This window comes from Trachinotus anak, unplaced genomic scaffold (genome assembly GCF_046630095.1).
Source record: "Trachinotus anak isolate AG129_WGS33_773 ecotype Australia unplaced genomic scaffold, CSIRO_AGI_Tana_v1 ptg000015l, whole genome shotgun sequence".
Taxonomy (NCBI): Eukaryota; Metazoa; Chordata; class Actinopteri; order Carangiformes; family Carangidae; genus Trachinotus; species Trachinotus anak.
In genome coordinates, this window is record NW_027273866.1 from 15,221,145 (window position 1) to 15,235,429 (window position 14,285).

At 42.5% G+C, this 14,285-nt stretch overlaps 2 protein-coding genes across 9 annotated transcripts in view; one reads left to right on the forward strand and one right to left on the reverse strand.

Moving 5' to 3' along the window:
* Nucleotides 1-8,240, forward strand: part of LOC139633237 (uncharacterized) — a 23,237-nt gene extending 14,997 nt beyond the window's left edge. For 5 of the 6 annotated variants that reach the window (XM_071498781.1, XM_071498783.1, XM_071498785.1 and 2 more), the window contains 15 exons: nt 525-689; nt 875-1,101; nt 1,485-1,623; nt 1,708-1,828; nt 1,938-2,047; nt 2,536-2,685; nt 2,788-2,835; nt 3,253-3,420; nt 3,707-3,859; nt 3,957-4,091; nt 4,716-4,868; nt 5,412-5,621; nt 6,399-6,519; nt 6,624-6,686; nt 6,940-8,240. In XM_071498781.1, coding sequence (XP_071354882.1) covers nt 525-689; nt 875-1,101; nt 1,485-1,623; nt 1,708-1,828; nt 1,938-2,047; nt 2,536-2,685; nt 2,788-2,835; nt 3,253-3,420; nt 3,707-3,859; nt 3,957-4,091; nt 4,716-4,868; nt 5,412-5,621; nt 6,399-6,519; nt 6,624-6,686; nt 6,940-7,151 — 2,175 coding nt within the window. In that variant the 3' untranslated portion in view covers nt 7,152-8,240. The remainder of the gene's footprint in view (nt 1-524; nt 690-874; nt 1,102-1,484; nt 1,624-1,707; nt 1,829-1,937; nt 2,048-2,535; nt 2,686-2,787; nt 2,836-3,252; nt 3,421-3,706; nt 3,860-3,956; nt 4,092-4,715; nt 4,869-5,411; nt 5,622-6,398; nt 6,520-6,623; nt 6,687-6,939) is intronic. The other variant, XM_071498782.1, reaches the window with a different exon arrangement.
* zbtb24 (zinc finger and BTB domain containing 24) lies at nt 7,708-14,209 on the reverse strand. Of its 3 annotated transcripts, XR_011693713.1 has the most exons (8): nt 13,854-13,973; nt 12,104-12,940; nt 11,225-11,392; nt 10,938-11,018; nt 10,769-10,852; nt 10,572-10,653; nt 8,708-9,643; nt 7,708-8,525 (listed from the first exon to the last, which is right to left on the reverse strand). XR_011693713.1 is itself a non-coding variant. In XM_071498792.1 (7 exons), exons 2-7 carry the CDS (start codon nt 12,927-12,929, stop codon nt 8,770-8,772), a joined length of 2,115 nt encoding a protein of 704 aa, XP_071354893.1. In that variant the 5' UTR covers nt 12,930-12,940; nt 14,089-14,209; the 3' UTR covers nt 7,708-8,769. The 3 variants fall into 3 exon arrangements, 2 of the variants coding, with proteins under 2 accessions (XP_071354893.1, XP_071354892.1); XM_071498792.1 differs by lacking the exon at nt 13,854-13,973 and adding an exon at nt 14,089-14,209 and having other exon boundaries at nt 7,708-9,643; XM_071498791.1 differs by having other exon boundaries at nt 7,708-9,643.
* Between the last annotated feature and the right edge of the window lie 76 nt (nt 14,210-14,285).

Consider the following 14,285-nt stretch of genomic DNA (forward strand, 5'->3'; position numbering starts at 1 on the left):
GGCAACATCATTAGACACAAAATTATCCCTTTTATACAAGAACTATCAAAATGTGATGAGCGGCCTGCCTTGAAATAAACACACACTCACGCTCCTCGGAGGATAAACCTTTTCAGTTCCAGACACAAGCTCCATCCAGTGAGCAAACGATCAGTTCAACTTTACACACAAGATTTCTTAAATAAATTCTATATTATATGTAACAGAAAGATTGCCATGAAACTTAGTCAGCAGATTCAAACCCTTCTGATTTAACAACCCTTTCCTTTAATGCCACAGTCAGGACAAACTTCACCTTTTAAACTCCACTAATACCAAAGGATATTTTGAGATGTAAAACTGATGACAGCCTCTAATGTGCACTTTACTCCTGTTTTGTTCACATTATTTTTTGATTTCTCCTCAGATGTTAAAGGTCATAGTAGGTGTTAAGTTGTATCTGCTGTGAGCTGAGAGTGAGGAAGACGTAGGGAGAGGAAGAGCAGCTGAGAGACAGATGTTACAGGAGCTGTGTTTGTCTGCAGCTGTGTCTGAGTGGTCTGAGTGACAGCAGCAGACTGCAGGCCAACGCGGCCATCCTCGGCGTGTCGCTGCTCATGGAGGACGTCCTGAACAGTGGAAGAGACGCAGAGCCGGTTCGTCTCCACGGCAACAAGGATGACCTTCTGCACGATGGAAAACCCAATGAAGTAAAGGACGGTTTATAAGTTGTTATGGCAATTCATGCTCAACCAGGCCAACTAGACAGTCTGGATTAACTGTGAATACAAACCAAATAAATCCTTTATCTACGACGCTGCTCGTGGTTTTAAACCCACACAGTTGTAGTTGTTATGTGTCAGGTCATGTTAACTATGTTTTGTCCTGGTTTCAGGGTCATAAAAGCTGCTTGGAAGCTGAAGTAGAAGAAAGAAAGACAACATGTGTGTCAGACTCCACTCCTCTTCTTCAGGATCCGGTTCGAGTCCAGTCTGTGCTGAAGGGTTTCCTCCTGCTGACCAAGCAGCTTCAGGTCTTCAAGGAGAGCTGGGCTCGAAGGCGTCTGGGCCCTGAGGTCTTCACTATGCCCAGTTCATATCAGCAGTTTGTGAAACTCTACAGGTACTGAAGGGGTTTGGAAACAGTGAGGATTTTATTTTAGATGTAGGCAGCTGCAAAAGGTTATAACATACAAAACCTGCAAAGCCATCTTCTTTCCTTGCTTCATTTTTTTCATTTTTTAAGGCTTTTTAAGAATAAAACTGTTCAGGAATCAGTGAAAAGTGTGAAATTTAATAACAAAACAATCTCACCACAAGGTCCATTTAGCAGGACGAACTCCATCCATTGATAAAGACCATGTGATATAAGTGAAAGCTCCAGAACAGGACAATGTGGAAGATTATGTTTTAAACTATTGATCTCTCTATTTAATACTTTTTAATAGGTCTCTAAAACAGTAATTATTTGAACAGTTTTCTGTAAATTGGTTGTGCTTGCCTCAGAGCTGAGATCTTTCACCCCAGCATGAAAGCTCTGGCTCAACACATGGGTAGAGAGCGAGACTATGAGCTCTTGATTTCTGGCAGCCAGTCTCTCCTGCCTCCTCCTGGAGCTTCAGAGGTGGATGTGAAAACCTGGCAGGTACACGTTCAACAAATACACACAATTATGGCCTCACGTCTAAATAACACGACCTCATTAGCTTGTAAAATGTCTTGGTCTCAGCTTCACAGATTGCTGGAGAGCACCGAGTGTGACATGATCAAGGCGCTGCAGAGGAGGATCAACAGAGACATGACCCTGGTGCTGTCAGAGCGGACTCGACAGGATACCTGCCTCCCAACAGGTACCTACCCCCCACCCCCCTCCTCTTGAATCTACCTTTAAGCACTGATCTTATACAGAAGAGAAAATGACAGAGCTACAGTTCCAATAAAAATACTGTGTTTGGTCAGAGCTGTGGAAAAAAGCCCCGCTGAAGTACAGTTTGTCCCCCGAGCGGCCGCAGACTGTGGAGACGTTCATCCAGCAGCTGATGGAGGGAGCTGAGCAGGTGGAGGGACAGGTAGGAAAAAGACTTAATGATGCACAATATCTGTATTATATAACATGTACTTGCATCCTGTATTTAAAATGTACATTTGTAATTAAATAATTACAATACAATACAATAAATATTTTTAACTGAAAGTGAGAACATTTAAATACTGTTAAGTCCTCAGCAGAAACACAGACATCAGTTTCCATTAACTCCTGTAAGAACATCTGTGCATTTCTGCTTAATAATATACTGTGTGTATGGATTTGTTCCTTTTATATATTGCTCAGTTGCCCCTTGTCAAGCCTTTAATGCTGTACTGTATATGTGATGCTATATTACAACAGAGAAACAGTCTCATAAACTACAGTATGTAGCTGTACTACACATGTACTGTTACCTTCACTTACAATAACAGAATAGGTAAATTTGTAATTTTTCTCCAGTGTTTCTGTTCAGATGCAACAGAAGTTTTCATGCTGAGTGACAATGTTCCTGAGTGTCTCTTCTTTCAGCTGAGGGTCTCTCAGAATCACCTCCAGCTGTGTCTGACTCACCTCGGCTCCTCTGTGATGGAGTGGGAGCGTCGCAGCTTCCTGCTTTACTCACACTTTTATGAACAAATGCTTCAGCAGCAGACTCAACTTCTGTACCAGAGAGAGCAGGTAGAGGTGCAGATCATCCAGAAATCAAACTATACGTTTCACTGGCAGTTTGTGAGTTCGTATCTGAAAACCTAACTTTATTTTTTGTATTTTTAACCTCAGGATTTAAAGAATCTGACGGACTCTCAGACAAGCAACCCTCACAGAGAGGTAGGTTCTGTAACTGCTGTATTTAGTGTTGTGGCTTAACAATAAGATCAATTGGATAGAGGGAAATAGATCCTCATCTCAGGTGTTTATTCACTCTTCAGAGCTCATACAATTATGTAAGTGCTCATCTGTGTCCAGAAAGCAGTGGGAGAGCTGGGAAATGAAGTGTTTCCCTCAATGGGAAATAAATATGGGTGAAAAACAAATTAAAAGTAATTTCTTTAATGGATTAACATGACATTTTGTACAGATATTCATGGTCACCAGAGTCCTGAGTCCTAATGACTTTGGTGATCAAGTCAAAATTTCCCTGTGTCCCAACACTTCATGACATATTACCTCATCTGTACTTTGAGATCAAGACAAGTGCGTTCCTATAAAATAACAATGTCACTGTACTGTGTTGTGGTTCCACAGGTGGCAGGTTTATGTCGCGGGATGATGTTAGAGATCTCAGCCCTGCAGGCTCGAGTTGCTCTCCTCGAAGAAGAGAAACGTTCTCTAGAAGAAGAGCTGAGTCTCAGATTTAAAGAGCGTTACGACCCTTTGGTCCGACAACTCTTCTCTACCTGCATCCAGCTGAAGGTGAGGAGTTTATATCTCACATTTTTATTTAGAATCTATTTTTTCCACCTCTTCTACAAACTACATCCTCAAATTTAGAAGATTGTGCAGCTGTTTTTCACATTCTTAATATTTTAAACTACACTTTTTAAAATGCTTTCCTTCAAGTTGCCTCTGTGGTAAATGTTAATTTGCTCTACTCTTATTTTGATTTACCTCTTTCCTGTACTTTCTGTTTGCTCCTGTAATATTACATCACGTCTTTACTCTTTGAGGTGTGTCAGACCTGTGTTTGTCTGCGTCTCAGGCCGGACTTGATGAGCATCAGCAGCAGATGGAGCAAGATGTGAGTGTGACGGTGAACAGAATACGAGCGGAGGGAGTCGACAGGATTTTGAAGCTCAGAAAGAAGAACGGCTCCACCAAAGACGACGACGAGCTCGTTCTGACACAGCTAAAGGTGAAGCACGAGACTTTTATGTGTGTAAATGTCAATCAAAAGGGAAGAAATGCATTACTTTTCTGCACACTGATGGGTCGCCATATGTGTGCGTTAGAAGGAGGAAGTGGACGAGTTGAAGCTGGAGAACAGCCGGCTGACGGCTCTGCTCTGTAAACTGAAGGCTCTGAGTCGATGGAGGCAGGTGGTCGACCAGGAGAAACTTCACAGACGGCTGCTCCACACCCAGCAGGTCAGCCGCAGGGTGGAGGAATATTCAATATTCAGAAATCAGAGTCATGTCCTGCAGGAAGGCAACGAGAGCAAAGCTGACTAATGTTCTGTTTTCCTCACTGTCTTATTTCCTGTACGGGCTCTGATGTGGTTTCTACACGTTATTTGTTGTCATGTCAGATATGTCAAATATACAGGTACAACAGGTAAATATGTTAAATAGCTAAAAAGCTTTAGATTTTCACTTTAGCTTTTTATTCTTTTTTATTATTTTATTCTCTCATTTATCTTTTACAAAGTCTTTCCAATTATTAACTCCTACCTATTTATTGTTCGTTGTTGTTGATAGAAAAGTTAAAGCCTAAAATACCCGGCTGCTAAAACTTTTAACATTATGTGATTAACTGATTTAAGGTCAAGGAAGATATATAAAGTTTTTTTTTTGTTTGTTTCAATATTTAAAGCAGCTCATTTGCACTCTGTGTCCCAACAGTCACTTCACTTTTTTTCCCTGAATTATTAACAGATTTTTACTAATTGATTGTATCTGGACTTTGTCTTGTTTTTACCGCCATATATTCATCACAAATTCTTTCTTGTTGAGGAAAGTGATGTGGTTGTTGTTGTTACCTGTTGTGTCCAGAGGGAGATTACCAGTCGCACTGAGGCCCTCAGGGTGAAGATGGTAGCAGAGGAGGAGGTGGTTTTCCTGCAGGAGGAGCTGGACGCCGCCCTGAAGGTGCTGAGCTGCTGTCAGGCCGAGTGCAGCCGCACCAGGAAGCTGCTCGGCAGGAAGGTACGAGGAGTCTCATCATCCACATTGCACTGCTGCTCAAACATAAACTGCAGAGCAACTTACATTTCTGCCTTTTACGGACCCATAACTGGACCCATGCAAGAGAGTTCTGCTGCACCGTTCGCATTCATAAAGTGCTGCCTGCAAAATGAGAACAAATCCTGTGTAAATAATTCAACACAACAACCTGTTAACACATTTAATTGATAACCACAGAATTTCTTATGAATTAATGGGGGAAGTTTTTCAAGTATGTGTATCCAGATGATCCTGACTTTAAAGGTACAGTCCCTCATTTCTTGTGTGACTTTTAACACATTAACAGCTTGAAGGAAATGTGTGGATTTAAAATGACCTCTACTCAGTCTCATGGCTGCAACAAAAAAATATTTTCATGAGTTATTAATCCACCAATTATTTTTATGTTGGTCAGTAAAATGTCAGCAACTGAGATGATCAGTAAGAGTAAGATAATCCAACAATATTCACATAGCTTTAAAACAAACTGTTGATGGATTATTATTATCAAACGGTTGCTCACAGACCGAGGAGCTCCAGGCGGCCAGGCATCAGTCTGCACGGGAGGCCCACAGCCGGCAGGAGCTGGACAGTTACCGAGTGCAGAGTCTGGAACAAATGAGAGTCGACGTGGAGGACAGAGAGCGACGGCTCCGAGCACTCCGCGAGCAGCTAGACAGAGGCGGCAGGATGAACCAGCTACAGAGACAACGCAGCGCCAAGCAGATCCGACAGGTCTGTGAGCGATATCAGACTAAAAAACATCAGCCTGCACAGAACAGTGTATCAAACACGTCATCACTGTCCTGTGAAAACATTTAGATTAAAACTTTTCATGAGCCGAGATTAAAAGGACCTTTTTTCAGATGCACCAATGAGATTTTGAATTTTTTCTTAGTTTTCTCAGCCCAGTTTATCTGAGGCTTGATTCCATTGGACAGTGACAATAGGCAAAAACTGATAAAGAAAAAAGGCCAATACTTATATCTCATATAAGCCCATTTATAATTTAAATCAATCAAACACTGAAGAAGCAAATTTTAATCAAGAAACATGAAAACATTTATAGAGTTCTTGTGGTTTATTGCTTGAAGTGATGAGGATTCTCTTTTAGTTTGAGGTTGGTGCTTCATAAAAAAAGTTCAGTATTTAGACAAAAAAGGTAAAAGTTTCATGAATTTTTTTAAAAGAACATAAAGAGATCAATTTCAATGAGTTTCATCAGCACATCAGACTGCAGGAAGAACAAAAAGTGGCTTGAAATATTAATTTTCAAACAAAGATTTCATCACAAGTAAAAAAAAAAAAAAAAAGCTGAAATTGTGACATGATGATGAATCATGACTCAAAAAGTCAGGCAGTTATTAGGATTCATCCTAATATAGATCTGTGTCATTGCATTGGATTTAATGTTAAGATATTTCAGTCTGGACTGCAGTGAGCGGTTGAGCATCATAACATGAAGGGAAAAAATCAAGTAATAAAAATATATTTATAACTGTGTGGGTGTAGGTGAGGGGCCAGCTGCATCAGGAGCGCTGCCTCAAACAGGAAGCCTTTGAGCAAGTGGCCAATCTAACAAACCAGGTGAACGACATGGGAGCAGTTTTCTCCAGGTGCGGCTCCACAACAGGTATGCGCACACACCGACAGGTCGCTCCGTCCTGCGAGAGTTAATCAATTTGCTTCAATCAATTCGACCTGACTTTTCTCTCCCAATTCTCTCTTCAATCTCAGGGCAAAGCAGGACTTGTTACACACTGTCAGGCAGCAGATTGAGCACAAGAAGTCCCTCAGCAGGTACTGCCCCCCCCCCCCCCCCCCCCCCAACAGTGTCTTAATCTCACCTTCATCTCTGAACAGTGAAGGAACAATCTGCAAAAAAAAAAAAAAAATCATCTTGTGAGTTCTGCTTTGATTTGTAGCTGCTCATGCGTTTCAGGAGTGAAATTAAAAAGGCACCAGATTGTCAGGACGCTCGTAACTTTTCCTGATGACATTTCAGATTCTGTTATTGCATTGAAGCCAAGTCTCTGTTCTATTTCTGTCTCAGGTCTACACAGGGACAGTCAGCAGCAGTCCACCCTGCAGCTTGGCAGCCTCACACACTACAGCCCACCTCAGGACTCTGCTGCAGAGCCAAGACACCGGAGAGCAGAAACAGCCAGGAGCCATTCAAACACAAGAATAGACCGACCCAAAGCGGTGAGCGAGCCTCAGAGGCACAAAGGGAGAGAGTGTTTAACTGAGTTCAACTCAAGTTGAAACTCCGAACAGTAAAGTAGTGAAGTGTGAGGAGGAGGAAACCACATGCTCACCTCAGTGTCCTTGTAGTAAATGTTTCTGAGCTTTTGATCAAATGTCAGAATCTTCAGCAGAATCATGGAATTGTTTTATATATATATATTTATATTCAGCTGTTGTTGAATTACTTCCTTAAAAGTGAGACCATAACTTTAATGGAACTGAGGCCACAAGTTCCAGTTATTGGATGATGTAAATATTAAACTGCAGTGTAGACGTGAGTTTGCTCTGCTACTCTACAACTATTTAAAGCTTGTTAAACATCAGCCTCCTGCTGCTGCCGATCAAACCAGGTCCAGTGACATTGGAGCTGCAAAGCCCTCAGTGTTTCTGAACTCAGAAAGGACACATTACTATTCATTATTAAAATGATCTAGCATGCAAAATATACTTTAAAGGCATTAACAATTATGTCTGAAATAGTCATATTGATTTACATCACAGTGTTTCCTCTAACATTGACTAACCAAAGTGTAACATCCTCTCCCAAGCCAAACAACAGAGAGTTTACAGAGTATTTGTAATATTTCATTAATATTTGTTGAACATTGTCTGTACAAATGTTTACCAACAATTAGTAAAACATTTAATGGTTATTGTCAGTGAAACAGTTGAATTGTTGGATCTCAACTAATAACCTGTTGAAATGTTAAAAATACTCTGTATCCAAATAAAGCGTTACCTTTTTTATTATTATGTTATTGACCTAATTTATGTGCATTTGTCTAATTTCAGCTCCACCTCAGTAAACTGTTAAATACTGAGACGTTTCAGCTCTGCTGCCTCCGTCAGTCTAAACACAGCCTCCATGTAACAAACTGTAGCTGTTAGAGTGAAGTAACACAGCAGGAGTGCTGTTACACTGTGTGTGGATAAATACACAATCGTCACTGAAAACAGTCTTTGTTTCTCTTTCAGGAGACGTCTCTCCTGCGTGTCCTGACTGCTCAGACGTTACCAGAGCTGTGAGCTGCAGTAAATGAACCCTGGGTGTTCAATGAAGCCACAACCAGCTCTTTAGATCAATAAATGCATTTTTATCAAGCCACAGTGAAATCAGTGATTTCATCTTTAGTCCAGTACAGTGTGAAAAACTCACTGATGCTTGAAACTCGCGTCACAGTAAAATCATTACAGTGAACTTTGAGCTTATAGCAGATATATTTATATCTGTGTTGGCGGTGAGTTACATGAAAGTTGGAGCGACCCTGTGGCCCAGTGTGTGGGGCGCTGTGTGACAGCAAATACCCTGACTGGTTCGACTCCCGACTGGCCGCACTCTTTGTTGCATCACTCCCCTACGCTCTGTCCCGTTTCCTGTCAGGCTCCACTGTCCTATAAATAAAGGCAAAATGCCCCAAAAAATAATAATTAAAAAGAGGATTATTGTTTATATCATCATCAGATTGTTGTGACTCTCAAATATCAATATCAGCTTTAAAAAATAGTCTCCAGTGATGGTTATTTCTGTTGCATAGAGCAGTAAAACTGTTCCTGTCATTTTGCTCATCCATTACATGATGGTGCAGCATGTATCAGATTTATGTCCCCGGTCATCCGGCCCCCCCTCGGCCTGCACTCAGCCCTCCTGCGGCAGCCCGGTGGTGTACAGATAGGAGACGGTTCCTGCCTGGATCTGAAAGGTTTGTCCCTGGATGTGGTGGCTGGAGATCTGCTCGCTGGTCTGGCTGATGGAGATGGGCTGGCTGCTCTGGCTGCTGATGTGAATGGCCTGGCTGTGCTGCTCCCTGCCCGCCTGAGCGACGGCCAGCTGCTGGATCGGCTGATGCATCACCTGCAGCTGCTGGACGGGTCGTGGTGCTACCTGGAGGGGCTGCGGAGGACCGTGGTGGGACTGCAGCTGCTCCATCGCCTCTTTGCTCAGAGTGATAACATGCATCTGCTCAGACTGGTGCGTCATCTGTCCCTCCATCATGCTGACGGCCTGAATCTGAGGCGCGTGGTCCACCACGGCGCCCTGAGCGACCAGAGCCACATTCTGCACGTGTCCTGACGGCTGGGTGAGGAGGGTGAGTCTAGAGTGGGGGGATTCTGCCGTCTCGCCCTCCGTGGTGATGATGCTGATCTCCTGCTCCTGACCCGGCACAAAGTTAATGTTATTCACGTCTCCGGTCACCACCAGCTGGATCTCCTGGTCAGAGCTGGATGGCAGCTGGTACGGCTGAAGCTGCAGGAGGTTCCGCACCTCCTCCTGAGGCGCTGCTGAGGTGTCTGCCGCCGCCGCCGCATCTGATGAGGCCTCTGCGGACGCTGCCCTCTCCTTGCTGTGGGATTTGGTGTGAGTTTTCAGATTGTCCAGGCGCGTAAATGAAAGGCTGCAGAAGGAGCAAGTGAAGGGCTTCCTCCCTGAGTGAGAGGTGACATGTCGTCTCCTCGCACTCGGGTCTGAGAACGACTTGTCGCAGATGTTGCAGTTATATGGCTTCTCACCTCTGGAGGAAGGAGAAACATAATGTAATTGGATATAACTGGGCTGTGAGAGTTATACCTGCATTAACTGACCAAAGATAACAAACTTCTAATGTGAATGAATGAATAAATGTGAGTATGTATGTTCTCCAAATCTCCATAAAACTGAACTGTTGTCAAAGAAAAAAACCATCCTGGAGAAATCTGAAGAGCAGCTGAAACCATCAGCTCAAGGTCCTGCAGAGAGTTCTGCAGGAACTATCATATTATGTGAATTTCATTCAAAGGGGTTAACTGGGACGGGATGAATACAGGAGGCAGAGTTGTGAAACAAAAGCTTTTTTTCAGATTAGCACAAGATTGCTATATAAAAAAAATGAACATTTTAGGGACAGAAGTTGAAAGCCCCCCACAAGCTTCTGGCTCTGGAAGAAATCCTCTTTAAAATACTATCACATGAAAATGGCTCCATCTAAACTGAAAATAAATGGACTATATAATTAAATGTGCCTCTAAGATGTGACCCATTACATATGTCATTGAAAGACTGTTTGACTATACAATCATAAAAATGCAAGAACTGATGTTTTTGGCCACTTGGGGGCAACAAAAACAAGCAACACTGGTGTATTATTGTATAAGTGTATGATGACCTTCATGGTAAAAGTTTTCTTGTGTACACATCCAGCAGACACAAAGCAATTAGCACTGATTAAAGAAATCAAGTTCCTGTTTGTTTTTGGTCTCCACCAACTTCTAAGAACAATATCAGGCTCTTTAGCTGCTAAATGCTCCACTACGCTCACCAGCTTGTCGCTAACTGTGTGTCTGCTGCTAGCTGCAGGTACAGTGAGTAAAACTGCTTCTTATCGCATCTGAAAAGAACTGAGATCTGCAGGTAAAAAAAGAATCATTCTGAAGCAAATGTCCAGGTGAAACTATATTTCTCACCTGTGAATTCTGATGTGAGTCTGCAGCGTGCTCTTGGCTGTAAAACACTTCCCACAGATCTCACATGTGAAAGGCTTCTCACCTGTGAAAATGATATTTATGGAAATACTGACTTTAGATCTTGGTTCCACTGTGACGCAGTTGGTTTAAATATATCAGTAAATATTCACACATCTGTTGAGGACTGATGATTTTACCTGTGTGGGTTCTCAGGTGTTTCTTCAGCTGAGCTGTGTCCATAAACTTGTGATGACACTGAGCGCATTCTGGTAATGATTTACCTTTAATGAAGAACATGATAATTACACATTATTCAGCCTTTGAAGTGACTACATTAGAAAGAATTAATAGGGATTTGATTCTCACCTGTATGAACTCTGTAATGACTTTTAAGTTGCCTCTTCTGAGTGAACGTCTTCCCACATTTGTCGCAGTCGAAGGATTTCTCTGTGAATACATGCAAAATAAAAAGACAGCTGTTAAAGAGACAGCAGATTATCAACCATCAATATTAATTTCATTTCTCAAAAGATGATGCAATAAACTCATTAAAATGTCAAATTAAAATACAGAATAATTGTTTTATAATGTCATTTATCTACAATGGATTCATTAATGATGGGAAAAGCTCATTAAAAACGTTAGTCAAGTACCTTTGTGGAGGTTCATGTGTTCTTGCAGGGAGTGTTTGGTGCAGAGAGCTTTGGAGCACACCGTGCAGACAAACGGCTTCTCTCCGGTGTGCATACGCTGGTGAACCAGCAGCGTGTGCTTCTGGGTGAAACCCTTCCCACAAACCAGGCAGCGGAAAGGCTTCTCTCCTGGAGGGAGGAGTATGGAGTATGTTAGTGTTCATACAGGCGGCAGGTAGCAGAGCAGTATGATACAATGATGAGAGGCAGATGCTCTGACTTCACACCGTTTCCTAACAGAACCAAACAGCTGTGATGGACACGGCTTGATTGCTAATTAAACCTTTGTCAGTCATAATTGAATATGTGCAACTTTTATTTTTACACATCTACTGTTCACCTGAGAACTGCCACACATGGCTGCATTAACCTTCCAGGGCCCCCAGAGGGAAAGAGATGATGTTTCACCAGTACTCCAGTAAAGCTGGAATGATAAGTTCTATGATTAACTGGCAACAACTTCATTAACTGATTAATCATTTTGAACCATTTCTTTAAACAAAAACGCCAAAACTTCGCTTGCACAAGCTCCTATACTTCAGTGATGAAACCTAAGTTGTGGGCCCCTGGAGTTCTGGGGCCCCTGGGCAGTTGCCAGCTTTGTTCATCCAGCCTTGTCCCAACTCCACAGAAGTGTCTGCAGCTGGAAGCTGGTTGTGTGAGTTAGAGGATAATTCTGATTTATTAGGAGTTAGGATTTAAATGGACAAAACGATGAAACAGATCACATTTGTAATAAACTGTAATTATACTTTAGGGGAGGGGGTCATGTTTTTTATATTCCTTGTCCTGTCTTTAACCCTTAGGTCCTCCCTTGAATCATGACTCACAGCTGATTACCTGTATGAGTCCTCTGGTGGATTTTTAGAAAGAGGTGATTTTTAAACACTTTGCTGCAGTCCTCACACCGGGCCTCTGTGTTAGGATATTTCCTTTTCCTTCCTCTTTTCCCAGGCTCTTTGCTTACTGCTGGGTCATGGTCCACTTTGTAACCTTTGTATTTCACTGGAGGCCTGATTTTGCGTTTGCTCTGTCGGCTCTGGTGCGTTTCTGGGCTGTAATCTGCATCTTCTTTATGTACGGAGTCAACATGTACACTCTTGCAGTCCACATCTGCAGCCCGGGCCTCCTCTGAGCTGACACGTCTGCTCAGAGCGCTGCTCCCCTCCAGCTCTGTTACTGGTACATCCACATTCTTCTTAGGCCGTCCTCTTTTGCGTTTCGACACAACCGGCCCCCGGGGTTTGTCTGTCTTTACCTCATCAGCTCTAACCCCTGCAGCAGAGCATGTGAGTTCAGTTAGCACCTTGACAAGGTCGTTGACCTCCATGAGATGAGCCGTGGCCAGCAGCTTCTCCGTGGCGCTCTTCTCCAGAGACACCTGGGCGCTGTAGATGAACTCCAGCACCGCAGAAAACATCTCAGCCGCCATGCCGCCCAGCTTATAGGTCGACTGCTCGATGTGATCTCCTGATGTGAACATGAGGGAGAAGTACTCGCTGCTTGCTGCCAGCAGAGCTTTGTGTGCCCTGAAGTGCACATCCTCCACGACAAAGGTGACATCGCACAGAAGCTCCCTTTTCCTGAGCTCGTCGAATTTGCTCAGGATGCTCTGCTTATGAGAATCCGACTCGAGGGCCATGAGTGAGGACGTTTTCTCAGACATCTCCTCGAATACTGTCAAAACAAAGCAACAGGGCTTAAGACACATCTGTACACGAGTGCACATTTACATTCACTAACTTCATTTTCTTAACTCTGCCACTCTGATTTAACTATAATTTAACTAATTATTGATTAATCTGTGAATTATTTTCCAGATTAATCATTTAGTCTGATAAATGTTAAAAAATACTCTTAACATTTCAGTCCAACATGATTTCTTCCATGAGCTTGTTTTGTTTAAAGTCTTATGACAAAGAGAAGCAGCAGAGAAGCAGGAGCCAGGACATGTTTGGTGCTTTAGTTATAAAAACAGTTGTTGATAAATGTTCTATCGACAGAAAATGTCTGTTTAGGGGCTGAACTAATTATTACTTTCAGTATTGATCTGTAGTCTAGTGCAACAGTGATTAGTTCATTAATTTGTTAGTCAATCAACAGAACATTTCGACATGTTTTATAATGATATAATATAATTATATGAGGTGATTCTGTTTGGGTTGTGGACTGAAACAAGCGATTTGTAAAATTATGATGGACATTTTTTCTACTTCCTGACAGTTTATGGACTATAATTACTTAATTTAACGAAAAACAATCAACAAATTGATTTTTAATGAAAATAATATTGTCTATGAATATCAGTTTAAAACAGTCCGCGCTGATTTCTTCATGTCGCTTATCGTAGCAGGAGAAACTTAGATTAAAAATATAAGTTAGAAAAGGGAAGAAGAAGTCTGACATTGTGAGAAACTGGAAACGTTTGTCATTTTCTCCAAATTAATCAAATCACATGAAATCAAATGATCAGCGGTCGATCCATTCGGTGTTTGTCTGAATATTAGAACTCGAAACCATATCAATGATTGTTTTTACAGTTTATCTTTTGGGGCATAGTCTTCTACATCGATTCTACAACTTTTCTCACCTATGCGAAGTTCACCTGGTTTCTGAACCTCAGATAAACTGCTGTTAGCAAACAAGCTAACTAGCATCTCCTCAGACTGCTAGCCCGACACGGCCACAACTGTCAGAGAGAGGGCCGCGGAAATAATTATAATAATAATATAATAATGTGTATTTCTGTTACATTTCTGTCCGCAGCGGGACCCAAACCGTTTGAAGCGATTTAATTTAAAAACAGTGAGCTTTTAGGACCTTACCTTCGTTTCAGGCAGTCGTTGGACGCTGGGCGTGAATTCGAACGACATATCGCGAGACTTGCGGCTCTGACGAGATCGAGGCGCAGCTGATCTCCACCTGCTGCGCAGCCCCGCGCAGCCCCGCGCAGCCCGCACGGAGTACCGCAGAGTGTTTTACAGATTGACCCTGACCCCCGCTGTACGAACAGGCGCAGCTC